This window comes from Salmo salar, chromosome ssa14 (assembly GCF_905237065.1).
Source record: "Salmo salar chromosome ssa14, Ssal_v3.1, whole genome shotgun sequence".
Classification (NCBI taxonomy): Eukaryota; Metazoa; Chordata; class Actinopteri; order Salmoniformes; family Salmonidae; genus Salmo; species Salmo salar.
Genome location: NC_059455.1, coordinates 36,785,980 through 36,799,369, shown reverse-complemented (window position 1 = coordinate 36,799,369; position 13,390 = coordinate 36,785,980). Strand labels below are relative to the sequence as shown.

Below are 13,390 nucleotides of genomic sequence, written 5' to 3'. Positions count from 1 at the left end.
CTGTCACGTCCTGACCAGTAAAGGGGTTATTTGTTATTGTAGTTTGGTCAGGACGTGGCAGGGGGTGTTTGTTTTATGTGGTTCGGGGTTTGTTGGGCTATGTTCCTATGTAAGAGGGGTGTTTGTTTAGAGTGTTTCGGGGTTTGTTGGGCTATGTTCTTGTTAGTTTATTTCGATGTTAGTTCTAGTCTTTCTATTTCTATGTTTAGTTAATGGGGTTGACCTTCAATTGGAAGCAGCTGCTCCTCGTTGCTTCTAATTGAAGATCTTATTTAAGAGGGGTGTTTTTTTCTATGGGATTTGTGGGTAGTTGTCTCCTGTTTTGTGTCTGTGCACCTGACAGGACTGTTTAGTGTCGTTTGTTGTTTTGTATACGTGTTTCTTTTGTTTTTCCTTCTTTTAATAAAAATAAAGAAGATGAGTATACACCCGCTGCACCTTGGTCTAATCCTTACGACAACCGTTACAACCACAAAGAACAGGGAGGTTTTCCAATGCCTTGCAAAGAAGGGTACCTATTGGTCCAATAGATGGGTTAAAAAACATGGCAAGACCTGAAAATGATTGTCTAGCAATTATCAACAACCAATTTCAAAGAGTTTGACTAATTTGAATACTCCAGGTCATCTACAGGTCTCTGCTAGGTAAAGCCCCGCCTTATCTCAGCTCACTGGTCACCATAGCAGCATCCACCCGTAGCATGCGCTCCAGCAGGTATATCTCACTGGTCACCCCAAAAACCAATTCTTCCTTTGGCCGCCTCTCCTTCCAGTTTTCTGCTGCCAATGACTGGAACGAACTGCACAAATCTCTGAAGCTGGAGACTCATATCTCCCTCACTAGCTTTAAGCACCAGCTGTCAGAGCAGCTCACAGATCACTGCACCTGTACATAGCTCATCTGTAAAAAGCCCATCCAATCTACCTCATCACCATACTGTATTTATTTATTTATCTTGCTCCTTTGCACCCCAGTATCTCAACTTGCACATTCATCCTCTGCACATCCTACCATTCCAGTGTTTAATTGCTATATAGTAATTACTTTGCCACCATGGCCTATTTATTGCCTTACCTCTCTTATCCTACCTCATTTGCACATGCTGTATATAGATTTTTCTACAGTATTATTGATTGTATGTTTGTTTATTCCATGTGTAACTCTGTGTTGTTTTTGTCGCACTGCTTTGCTTTATCTTGGCCAGGTCGCAGTTGGAAATGAGAACTTGTTCTCAACTAGCCTACCTGGTTAAATAAAGGTGAAATAAAAATAAAATAATAATAAAATAAACGTATCTAATCAAGATATATTAGTGTTTTATTTTTCATTAATGGTTTACAAATGTTAGAATTGGGGAGACCTGTGAGGGGGGGGGCATGGGAGGCCATGGGGGAGACATGGGGGGTGGAGACATGGGGGAGACAGGGGGAGACTGGGGGAGGGCATTGGAAAGATGGGGGAGACTGGGGTGAAGACATGGGGAGACGGGGAGACAGGGTGGGAGACATGGGGGAGACTGGGGGAGACATGGTGTAGATGGGGGAGACAAGGGGAGACTGGGGGCATGGGGGAGACTGGGGGAGATAGGGGGAGACTGGGGTGGAGACATGGGGGAGACTGGATTGGAGACACGGGGGAGACTGGGGGGAGACTGGGGTGGAGACACGGGGGAGACTGGGGGAGACTGGGGTGGAGACACGGGGGAGACTGGGGGAGACTGGGGTGGAGACACGGGGGAGACTGGGGGAGACTGGGTTGGAGACACGGGGGAGACTGGGGGGAGACTGGGTTGGAGACACGGGGGAGACTAGGGGGAAGCCGGGGTTAAAAACACGGGGAGGCTGGGGGAGACTGGGGTGGAGACACGGGAGAGACTGGGGGAGACTGGGTTGGAGACACGGTGGAGACTGGGGGAGACTGGGTTGGAGACACGGGGGAGACTGGGGGAGACTGGGGTGGAGACACGGGGGAGACTGGGGTGAAGACACACGGGGGTGACTGGGGGAGACTGGGTTGGAGACACGGGGAGACTGGGGGGAGACTGGGTTGGAGACACGGGGGAGACTGGGGGAGACTGGGTTGGAGACATGGTGGAGACTGGGTTGGAGACAATGGGGAGACTGGGGGGAGACTGGGGTGGAGACATGGTGGAGACATGGGGGAGACGGTGGGCATTTATGACATTCCTATATATTGATAAGTTACCGTCCTACAGGCTTAGAATGTCAGCGCAGACACAAGATACACCATTGAGCCAAGTAAGTGATGCATTGTAAATAAATACTGTGCTGAGCTAAGTATTTGGAAATGATACAAGCATGTTTTGAGAGAGAAATAGAGAGAGAGAGGGAGAGGGAGAGGGAGAGAGGGACCGAGAGAGAGAGAGAGATAGGGAGAGAGAGCGAGAGAGATAGGGAGAGAGAGAGAGAGAGAGAGAGAGAGAGAGAGAGAGAGAGAGAGAGCGAGAGAGAGGGAGAGAGGGAGAGAGGGGGAGAGGGAGGGGAGAATGGAGTGACATTGATGGTGATAGTGATCTGTTATGAGCGTTGTTCAACCCTGTGTCTCTGTGTGTTCTGTCTGTTCTAAATCACCTATCACATCCAAACACTCTTTCTCTAATGTAATAACAAGCACAAGTAAACATGTGCCCCTTGTACCTACACGTACAGTGGGGAAAAAAAGTATTTAGTCAGCCACCAATTGTGCAAGTTCTCCCACTTAAAAAGATGAGAGAGGCCTGTAATTTTCATCATAGGTACACGTCAACTATGACAGACAAAATGAGAAAGAAAATTCCAGAAAATCACATTGTAGGATTTTTAATGAATTTATTTGCAAATTATGGTGGAAAATAAGTATTTGGTCACCTACAAACAAGCAAGATTTCTGGCTCTCACAGACCTGTAACTTCTTCTTTAAGAGGCTCCTCTGTCCTCCACTCGTTACCTGTATTAATGGCACCTGTTTGAACTTGTTATCAGTATAAAAGACACCTGTCCACAACCTCAAACAGTCACACTCCAAACTCCACTATGGCCAAGACCAAAGAGCTGTCAAAGGACACCAGAAACAAAATTGTAGACCTGTACCAGGCTGGGAAGACTGAATCTGCAATAGGTAAGCAGCTTGGTTTGAAGAAATCAACTGTGGGAGCAATTATTAGGAAATGGAAGACATACAAGACCACTGATAATCTCCCTCGATCTGGGGCTCCACGCAAGATCCCACCCCGTGGGGTCAAAATGATCACAAGAACGGTGAGCAAAAATCCCAGAACCACACGGGGGGACCTAGTGAATGACCTGCAGAGAGCTGGGACCAAAGTAACAAAGCCTACCATCAGTAACACACTACGCCACCAGGGACTCAAATCCTGCAGTGCCAGACGTGTCCCCCTGCTTAAGCCAGTACATTTTCAGGCCCATCTGAAGTTTGCTAGAGAGCATTTGGATGATCCAGAAGAGGATTGGGAGAATGTCATATGGTCAGATGAAACCAAAATAGAACTTTTTGGTAAAAACTCAACTCGTCGTGTTTGGAGGACAAAGAATGCTGAGTTGCATCCAAAGAACACCATACCTACTGTGAAGCATGGGGGTGGAAACATCATGCTTTGGGGCTGTTTTTCTGCAAAGGGACGAGGACGACTGATCCGTGTAAAGGAAAGAATGAATGGGGCCATGTATCGTGAGATTTTGAGTGAAAACCTCCTTCCATCAGCAAGGGCATTGAAGATGAAACGTGGCTGGGTCTTTCAGCATGACAATGATCCCAAACACACCGCCCGGGCAACGAAGGAGTGGCTTCGTAAGAAGCATTTCAAGGTCCTGGAGTGGCCTAGCCAGTCTCCAGATCTCAACCCCATAGAAAATCTTTGGAGGGAGTTGAAAGTCCGTGTTGCCCAGCGACAGCCCCAAAACATCACTGCTCTAGAGGAGATCTGCATGGAGGAATGGGCCAAAATACCAGCAACAGTGTGTGAAAACCTTGTGAAGACTTACAGAAAACGTTTGACCTGTGTCATTGACAACAAAGGGTATATAACAAAGTATTGAGATAAACTTTTGTTATTGACCAAATACTTATTTTCCACCATAATTTGCAAATAAATTCATTAAAAATCCTACAATGTGTTTTCCGGATTTTTTTTCTTCTCATTTTGTCTGTCATTGTTGACGTGTACCTATGATGAAAATTACAGGCCTCTCTCATCTTTTTAAGTGGGAGAACTTGTACAATTGGTGGCTGACTAAATACTTTTTTCCCCCACTGTATACGCACACACAAACAGACACATCAACAGCATGGGCTGCCATGGTAACTGGAGCCTCTACCTGGTCGACGGTCAGGTCTGATTCTCATTAAGAGCACCGCTGTCTCTCTCACACATAGGTACGTTACACACATACATGCACACACAATACATGATCCAAAACAAACAATAACCATATCTAAAGGAATAGGTGAAATACTGTGTGGCGATGGACAATCTCTGCTTAGATTAGTCAAAGTAGCTGTCAATCACTCACATCGTGTGACCACACCCTCCAGTCTGATGATGTTTGGGTGGTCGAACTGTCCCATGATGCTGGCCTCAGAGAGGAAGTCCCGCCTCTGTTTGTCAGCGTATCCTGCCTTCAGACTCTTTATGGCCACGTAGATCTCTCTCTTCCCCTGGAGTCGTAGACAACCACTACACACCTCCCCAAACTCACCTACAACACACACAGACACACAATATCAACCACTACACACCTCCCCAAACTCACCTACAACACACACAGACACACAATATCAACCACTACACACCTCCCCAAACTCACCTACAACACACACAGACACAGTATAAATAACTACACAACTCCCCAAACTCACCTACAACACACACAGACACACAGTATAAATAACTACACAACTCCACAAACTCATTTACAATACACACATACACTGAGTGTACAAAACATTAAGGACACCTGCTCTTTCCATGACGTAGACTGACCAGGTGAATCCAGGTGAAAGATATGATCCCTTACTGATGTCACTTGTTAAATCCACTTCAATCAGTGTAGATGAAAGGGAGGTTACAGTTTAAATAAGGATTTTTAAGCCTTGAGAAAATTTAGACAAGGATTGTGTATGTGTGCCATTCAGAGGATGAATGGGCAAGACAAAAGATTTAAGTGCCTTTGAACGGGGTAGGGTAGTAGGTGCCAGGCACACCATGTTGTGTCAAGAACTGCAACGCTGCTGGGTTTTTCACAGTCAACAGTTTCCTGTGTGTATCAAGAATGGTCCACCACCCAAAGCACTTCCAGCCAACTTGACACAACTGTGGGAAGCATTGGAGTCAACATAGGCCAGCATCCCTGTGGAATGCTTTCGACACCTTGTAGAGTCCATGCCCCAACAAATTGAGGCTGTTCTGAAGGCAAAAGGAGTGGGGTGCAACTCAATATTAAGAGGGTGTTCCTAATGTTTGGTATACTCAGCGTATACAGCATTAGTAATCACACTCACCTCTGCAAACTCTCCTACATTACACATACACATTGAATGTAAAATCCATTCCAAGTGTCTGCGTGATTGATTAACAATCAGACTGCTCTTGACTGCACCATTGGTGTCCCACAAGGATCTAGGTAAGGGCCACTCAGGGATCACTCACCCGCTCCGATGACTCTCTCTATGCTGATGCAGGAAGCATCAATCTCTTTGGCAAAGTCTCTGACTGCCTGGTTAGGATCCTCATAGGTGTGTGGATGGATATATATCTTACTGCCAGGAAGTTTGACTGGAGACAAAAAAGAGAGACAGCGACAGAGACAAAAACAAAGAGGGAGATAGATCTCAATAACTTTCCTGTAGAAAGCGGTACAACACACAAAGAAAGCAGTACAACACACCAACGTAATTAAAAGTACGGAAATGGCTGCTGAATCCTTGAGAGTTCAATATCACACTACATTGCCTCTCAGAATTGTTTTTGTTTACTACTCACAGCAACACTGGAGAGAATGAATATCAATTCTCCTCACTTGTACAGTTGCTTCTCAGAAAAATACATATATTTTCTGAGAAGCAACTCTACATTTTGTACAAGTTATTTAGTTGTTTGAATTGAAGTAAACTTGAGCATCTTATGATGGTGACAGTGATTCTCTGAGAATGTAAACTGCTTCTGTTTGGTCTAGCAAATGTTTTGAATGTTAGAGCTGAGGTGGAGTGTATTTATCCTGATTTTCCCACCTACAGAGAAAAAGGTATCTTCCTGTATGATGGATTGCAATCGTCTGAATCACTTTCTGTTTATGTAAATGTAACAATAACATGTGACGCATCGAAAGAGTGTACTCTGTTTGTGTGTGTGTGTGTGTGTGTGTGTGTGTGTGTGTGTGTGTGTTATATGTGATGCTTGGCAAAGTAAACATGCGGAGCATTCAGCAAATACAAACAGCTTCTTCATAAAAATATAATATAACCCATTATGGAAGGTTTGACACGACTCAGCAGAAATGCTTCTTTGGCTGCCTCAGAAAGAGATATCCTTCCTCTACTGTATATTTGAGAGGGTTGTGTGTGTGTGCATACTGTGTACCTCTTCCATGTTGAAACTGCAGCTTCTCTTCGTCAGGGTCCTGCTTGGCTTTGATGTATCCACAGTGTCTGAGGAACAAAACACACCAACCGGTTAATGACATCATGGTTTGTGTGTGTGTGCTTGTGCGGGTGTGAGAGTTGTGTGTCTAGTGTGTGTGTGTGTTGTGTGTCTTGTGTGAGAGTTGTGTGTCTTGTGTGTGTTGTGAGTGAGAGTCGTGTGTCTTGTGTGCGTGTGTTGTGTGTTTTGTGTGTTGTGTGTTGTGAGAGTAGTAGTCCTTCACTCTCTCTCTCCTCCTCCTTCTCTCTCTCTCCCCCCCTTCTCTCGCTCTCCCTTTCTCTGATTCCCTCTCTGGGCCTTTTCTTGCTGTGTGAAATAGCCTGAGTTTGTTATTAAGTGTCTATGTGTTTGCTTGTGCTTGTGTGTGTGTGTGGTCACCCTCCAGGCTCTAGTCATCCCCTTTAATTAGAGGTCCATGTGTTACCATGTATTCCTACATACCACCTCTTTAACTCTTCGATCAGCCCTTCTGGTCATTAACTGTCTCTGCCTAAACCTCCATGGGGTACCACACACACACACACACACACACACACACACACACACACACACACACACACACACACACACACACACACACACACACACACACACACACACACACACACACACACACACACACATACACACTGCAGAGCCGATCAATCCAGCAATCGATAACAACCATCAATCGATTGATCAAACCAGCTGTGAGGAAGTGTTAAACTTGCTCTGTTTAAAAAGCGCCACTCTTTGTGAGAGGTTGGGTCGGGGTTGGGGGCAGAGGGGTTAATATTAGCTTTTCTCCGCTCTGTAAAACTTCAGTAGGAAAACAGCTCATTTAATAAGCCAATTCACACGAAACACCGTTACATTTAACGCTCACTTAAATACAGCATGAAGGTTTTAGCCCAATACATAAAAGCGTAAAATCAATTTTCACATTGTCAGGTACTAAAACAGCACATAAATGGTTTCTTTCTTGGCTCCTCTTCTCCCTTCTTCTTTGCTCTCCTCTATGATCTTTTCCTTTCATTTCCTCTGCTCTTTTCCTTCAAACCATCATTTCCTCTTCTCTCTTCACTTGCTGTCTCTTCATTCCCCCTCTCCACTCCTCCCCCTCTCTCCTATCATCTCTTCTCATTATGAAGACTTATGAAGGGATGTTTTTCTAGAAAAGAAAGCCCCTCCATCTTTTACATCCTATGCAGGGCCCAGTACATCTGAAAGACATTCTGATTATAATTGGTTTGGGATCAGTTCCAAGAGCTGTGATCAACCTCTTTTACATTTTGACACCAACTAGAGATGGGGAGAGGGATAGGACAAGCCCCTGCTATAGATGGGGAGAGGGATAGGACAAGCACCTGCTATAGATGGAGGGAGGGATAGGACAAGCACCTGCTATAGATGGGGAGAGGGATAGGACAAGCACCTGCTATAGATGGAGGGAGGGATAGGACAAGCACCTGCTATAGATGGAGGGAGGGATAGGACAAGCACCTGCTATAGATGGAGGGAGGGATAGGACAAGCACCTGCTATAGATGGAGGGAGGGATAGGACAAGCACCTGCTATAGATGGGGAGAGGGATAGGACAAGCACCTGCTATAGATGGAGGGAGGGATAGGACAAGTACCTGCTATAGATGGAGGGAGGGATAGGACAAGCACCTGCTATAGATGGGGAGAGGGATAGGACAAGCACCTGCTATAGATGGAGGGAGGGATAGGACAAGCACCTGCTATAGATGGGGAGAGGGATAGGACAAGCACCTGCTATAGATGGAGGGAGGGATAGGACAAGCACCTGCTATAGATGGAGGGAGGGATAGGACAAGCACCTGCTATAGATGGGGAGAGGGATAGGACAAGCACCTGCTATAGATGGAGGGAGGGATAGGACAAGCACCTGCTATAGATGGGGAGAGGGATAGGACAAGCACCTGCTATAGATGGGGAGAGGGATAGGACAAGCACCTGCTATAGATGGAGGGAGGGATAGGACAAGCACCTGCTATAGATGGAGGGAGGGATAGGATAAGCACCTGCTATAGATGGGGAGAGGGATAGGACAAGCACCTGCTATAGATGGAGGGAGGGATAGGACAAGCACCTGCTATAGATGGAGGGAGGGATAGGACAAGCACCTGCTATAGATGGGGGGAGGGATAGGACAAGCACCTGCTATAGATGGAGGGAGGGATAGGACAAGCACCTGCTATAGATGGGGAGAGGGATAGGACAAGCACCTGCTATAGATGGAGGGAGGGATAGGACAAGCACCTGCTATAGATGGGGAGAGGGATAGGACAAGCACCTGCTATAGATGGAGGGAGGGATAGGACAAGCACCTGCTATAGATGGAGGGAGGGATAGGACAAGCACCTGCTATAGATGGAGGGAGGGATAGGACAAGCACCTGCTATAGATGGAGGGAGGGATAGGACAAGCACCTGCTATAGATGGGGAGAGGGATAGGACAAGCACCTGCTATAGATGGGGAGAGGGATAGGACAAGCACCTGCTATAGATGGAGGGAGGGATAGGACAAGCACCTGCTATAGATGGAGGGAGGGATAGGACAAGCACCTGCTATAGATGGAGGGAGGGATAGGACAAGCACCTGCTATAGATGGAGGGAGGGATAGGACAAGCACCTGCTATAGATGGGGAGAGGGATAGGACAAGCACCTGCTATAGATGGAGGGAGGGATAGGACAAGTACCTGCTATAGATGGAGGGAGGGATAGGACAAGCACCTGCTATAGATGGGGAGAGGGATAGGACAAGCACCTGCTATAGATGGAGGGAGGGATAGGACAAGCACCTGCTATAGATGGGGAGAGGGATAGGACAAGCACCTGCTATAGATGGAGGGAGGGATAGGACAAGCACCTGCTATAGATGGAGGGAGGGATAGGACAAGCACCTGCTATAGATGGGGAGAGGGATAGGACAAGCACCTGCTATAGATGGAGGGAGGGATAGGACAAGCACCTGCTATAGATGGAGGGAGGGATAGGACAAGCACCTGCTATAGATGGAGGGAGGGATAGGACAAGCACCTGCTATAGATGGAGGGAGGGATAGGACAAGCACCTGCTATAGATGGAGGGAGGGATAGGACAAGCACCTGCTATAGATGGGGAGAGGGATAGGACAAGCACCTGCTATAGATGGAGGGAGGGATAGGACAAGCACCTGCTATAGATGGAGGGAGGGATAGGACAAGCACCTGCTATAGATGGGGAGAGGGATAGGACAAGCACCTGCTATAGATGGAGGGGAGGGATAGGACAAGCACCTGCTATAGATGGGGAGAGGGATAGGACAAGCACCTGCTATAGATGGAGGGAGGGATAGGACAAGCACCTGCTATAGATGGAGGGAGGGATAGGACAAGCACCTGCTATAGATGGGGAGAGGGATAGGACAAGCACCTGCTATAGATGGAGGGAGGGATAGGACAAGCACCTGCTATAGATGGAGGGAGGGATAGGACAAGCACCTGCTATAGATGGGGGGAGGGATAGGACAAGCACCTGCTATAGATGGAGGGAGGGATAGGACAAGCACCTGCTATAGATGGGGAGAGGGATAGGACAAGCACCTGCTATAGATGGAGGGAGGGATAGGACAAGCACCTGCTATAGATGGGGAGAGGGATAGGACAAGCACCTGCTATAGATGGAGGGAGGGATAGGACAAGCACCTGCTATAGATGGAGGGAGGGATAGGACAAGCACCTGCTATAGATGGAGGGAGGGATAGGACAAGCACCTGCTATAGATGGAGGGAGGGATAGGACAAGCACCTGCTATAGATGGGGAGAGGGATAGGACAAGCACCTGCTATAGATGGAGGGAGGGATAGGACAAGCACCTGCTATAGATGGAGGGAGGGATAGGACAAGCACCTGCTATAGATGTAGGGAGGGATAGGACAAGCACCTGCTATAGATGGAGGGAGGGATAGGACAAGCACCTGCTATAGATGGAGGGAGGGATAGGACAAGCACCTGCTATAGATGGAGGGAGGGATAGGACAAGCACCTGCTATAGATGGAGGGAGGGATAGGACAAGCACCTGCTATAGATGGGGAGAGGGATAGGACAAGCACCTGCTATAGATGGAGGGAAGGATAGGACAAGTACCTGCTATAGATGGAGGGAGGGATAGGACAAGCACCTGCTATAGATGGGGAGAGGGATAGGACAAGCACCTGCTATAGATGGAGGGAGGGATAGGACAAGCACCTGTTATAGATGGGGAGAGGGATAGGACAAGCACCTGCTATAGATGGAGGGAGGGATAGGACAAGCACCTGCTATAGATGGAGGGAGGGATAGGACAAGCACCTGCTATAGATGGGGAGAGGGATAGGACAAGCACCTGCTATAGATGGAGGGAGTGATAGGACAAGCACCTGCTATAGATGGGGAGAGGGATAGGACAAGCACCTGCTATAGATGGGGAGAGGGATAGGACAAGCACCTGCTATAGATGGAGGGAGGGATAGGACAAGCACCTGCTATAGATGGAGGGAGGGATAGGACAAGCACCTGCTATAGATGGGGAGAGGGATAGGACAAGCACCTGCTATAGATGGAGGGAGGGATAGGACAAGCACCTGCTATAGATGGAGGGAGGGATAGGACAAGCACCTGCTATAGATGGGGGGAGGGATAGGACAAGCACCTGCTATAGATGGAGGGAGGGATAGGACAAGCACCTGCTATAGATGGGGAGAGGGATAGGACAAGCACCTGCTATAGATGGAGGGAGGGATAGGACAAGCACCTGCTATAGATGGGGAGAGGGATAGGACAAGCACCTGCTATAGATGGAGGGAGGGATAGGACAAGCACCTGCTATAGATGGGGAGAGGGATAGGACAAGCACCTGCTATAGATGGAGAGAGGGATAGGACAAACACCTGCTATAGATGGAGGGAGGGATAGGACAAGCACCTGCTATAGATGGAGGGAGGGATAGGACAAGCACCTGCTATAGATGGAGGGAGGGATAGGACAAACACCTGCTATAGATGGAGGGAGAGAAAAACTGTCTACCAGTGAGACAGGGGAAATGGATAAGGCTACTAGGCATTTTGATTTGATTTGATTTATTAGGATCTCCATTAGCCGACGCCAATGGCAACAGCTAGTCTTACTGGGGTCCGACACACAACGAAAAATACATTACAGACCAAAGACTTTACAATTTACATTTAAAAACAATAACATGTGTGTGCATCAAACAGTTACACATACATGTCAGTACATACACACAACCAGTAGGTCACATGTCAGTACATACACACAACCAGTAGGTCACATGTCAGTACATACACACAACAAGTAGGTCACATGTCAGTACATACACACAACAAGTAGGTCACATGTCAGTACATACACACAACCAGTAGGTCGCATGTCAGTACATGCACACAACCAGTAGGTCGCATGTCAGTACATACACACAACCAGTAGGTCGCATGTCAGTACATTCACACAACCAGTAGGTCACATGTCAGTACATTCACACAACCAGTAGATCGCATGTCAGTACATACACACAACCAGTAGGTCACATGTCAGTACATACACACAACAAGTAGGTCACATGTCAGTACATACACACAACCAGTAGGTCGCATGTCAGTACATACACACAACCAGTAGGTCACATGTCAGTATATTCATACAACCAGTAGGTCACATGTCAGTACATTCACACAACCAGTAGGTCGCATGTCAGTACATACACACAACCAGTAGGTCGCATGTCAGTACATACACACAACCAGTAGGTCACATGTCAGTACATACACACAACCAGTAGGTCACATGTCAGTACATTCACACAACCAGTAGGTCGCATGTCAGTACATACACACAACCAGTAGGTCGCATGTCAGTACATACACACAACCAGTAGGTCGCATGTCAGTACATACACACAACCAGTAGGTCACATGTCAGTACATACATACAACCAGTAGGTCACATGTCAGTACATTCACACAACCAGTAGGTCGCATGTCAGTACATACACACAACCAGTAGGTCACATGTCAGTAGATACACACAACCAGTAGGTCGCATGTCAGTACATACACACAACCAGTAGGTCACATGTCAGTACATACACACAACCAGTAGGTCACATGTCAGTACATACACACAACCAGTAGGTCACATGTCAGTACATACACACAACCAGTAGGTTACATGTCAGTACATACACACAACCAGTAGGTTACATGTCAGTACATACACACAACCAGTAGGTTACATGGGGAGAGGCATTATGCCGTGAGGTGTTGCTTTATTTGTATTTTTAAACCAGGTTTGCTGTTCACTTGCTCTATATAAGGTGGAAGGGAGTTCCATGCACTCATGGCTCTGAATAATACTGTATGTACGCTTCCTTGAATGTGTTCTGGACCTGGGAAAAGGAGTGAAAGGGAGAGTAAAATGAGTGAGAGGGAAAAAGAGGAGAGGAATTAGAGGTGATGGGGGGAATGAGGTCTTGTTAGCCTCAGTTAATATGACAGTAGTTCAGTGCCTAATCCCTGTGTTTTTACACAGCTGAACAGATGGAATAACTCAGCCTAAAATGGGCCCTTTAGAGGATACTGTCTATGTCTGGGACTGGGGTGAGAGAGGGAGAGGCCTGGGGGAGGCAGGGAGAAAAACACACAATCATAAGCAACCTGCATACACATTGTTTGAAGTACATAGACCAACAT

At 47.1% G+C, this 13,390-nt stretch overlaps 1 protein-coding gene across 4 annotated transcripts in view; it reads right to left on the bottom strand.

Annotated features, from left to right (window-relative positions):
- The window catches only part of LOC106569453 (ephrin type-A receptor 3-like), a 242,004-nt gene that overhangs the window by 31,480 nt on the left and 197,134 nt on the right, over positions 1 to 13,390 (bottom strand). For all 4 annotated transcript variants that reach the window (XM_045694299.1, XM_045694300.1, XM_045694301.1 and 1 more), the window contains 3 exons: positions 6,596 to 6,663; positions 5,666 to 5,791; positions 4,530 to 4,715 (listed from right to left, as the gene is read on the bottom strand). In XM_045694299.1, coding sequence (XP_045550255.1) covers positions 4,530 to 4,715; positions 5,666 to 5,791; positions 6,596 to 6,663 — 380 coding nt within the window. The remainder of the gene's footprint in view (positions 1 to 4,529; positions 4,716 to 5,665; positions 5,792 to 6,595; positions 6,664 to 13,390) is intronic.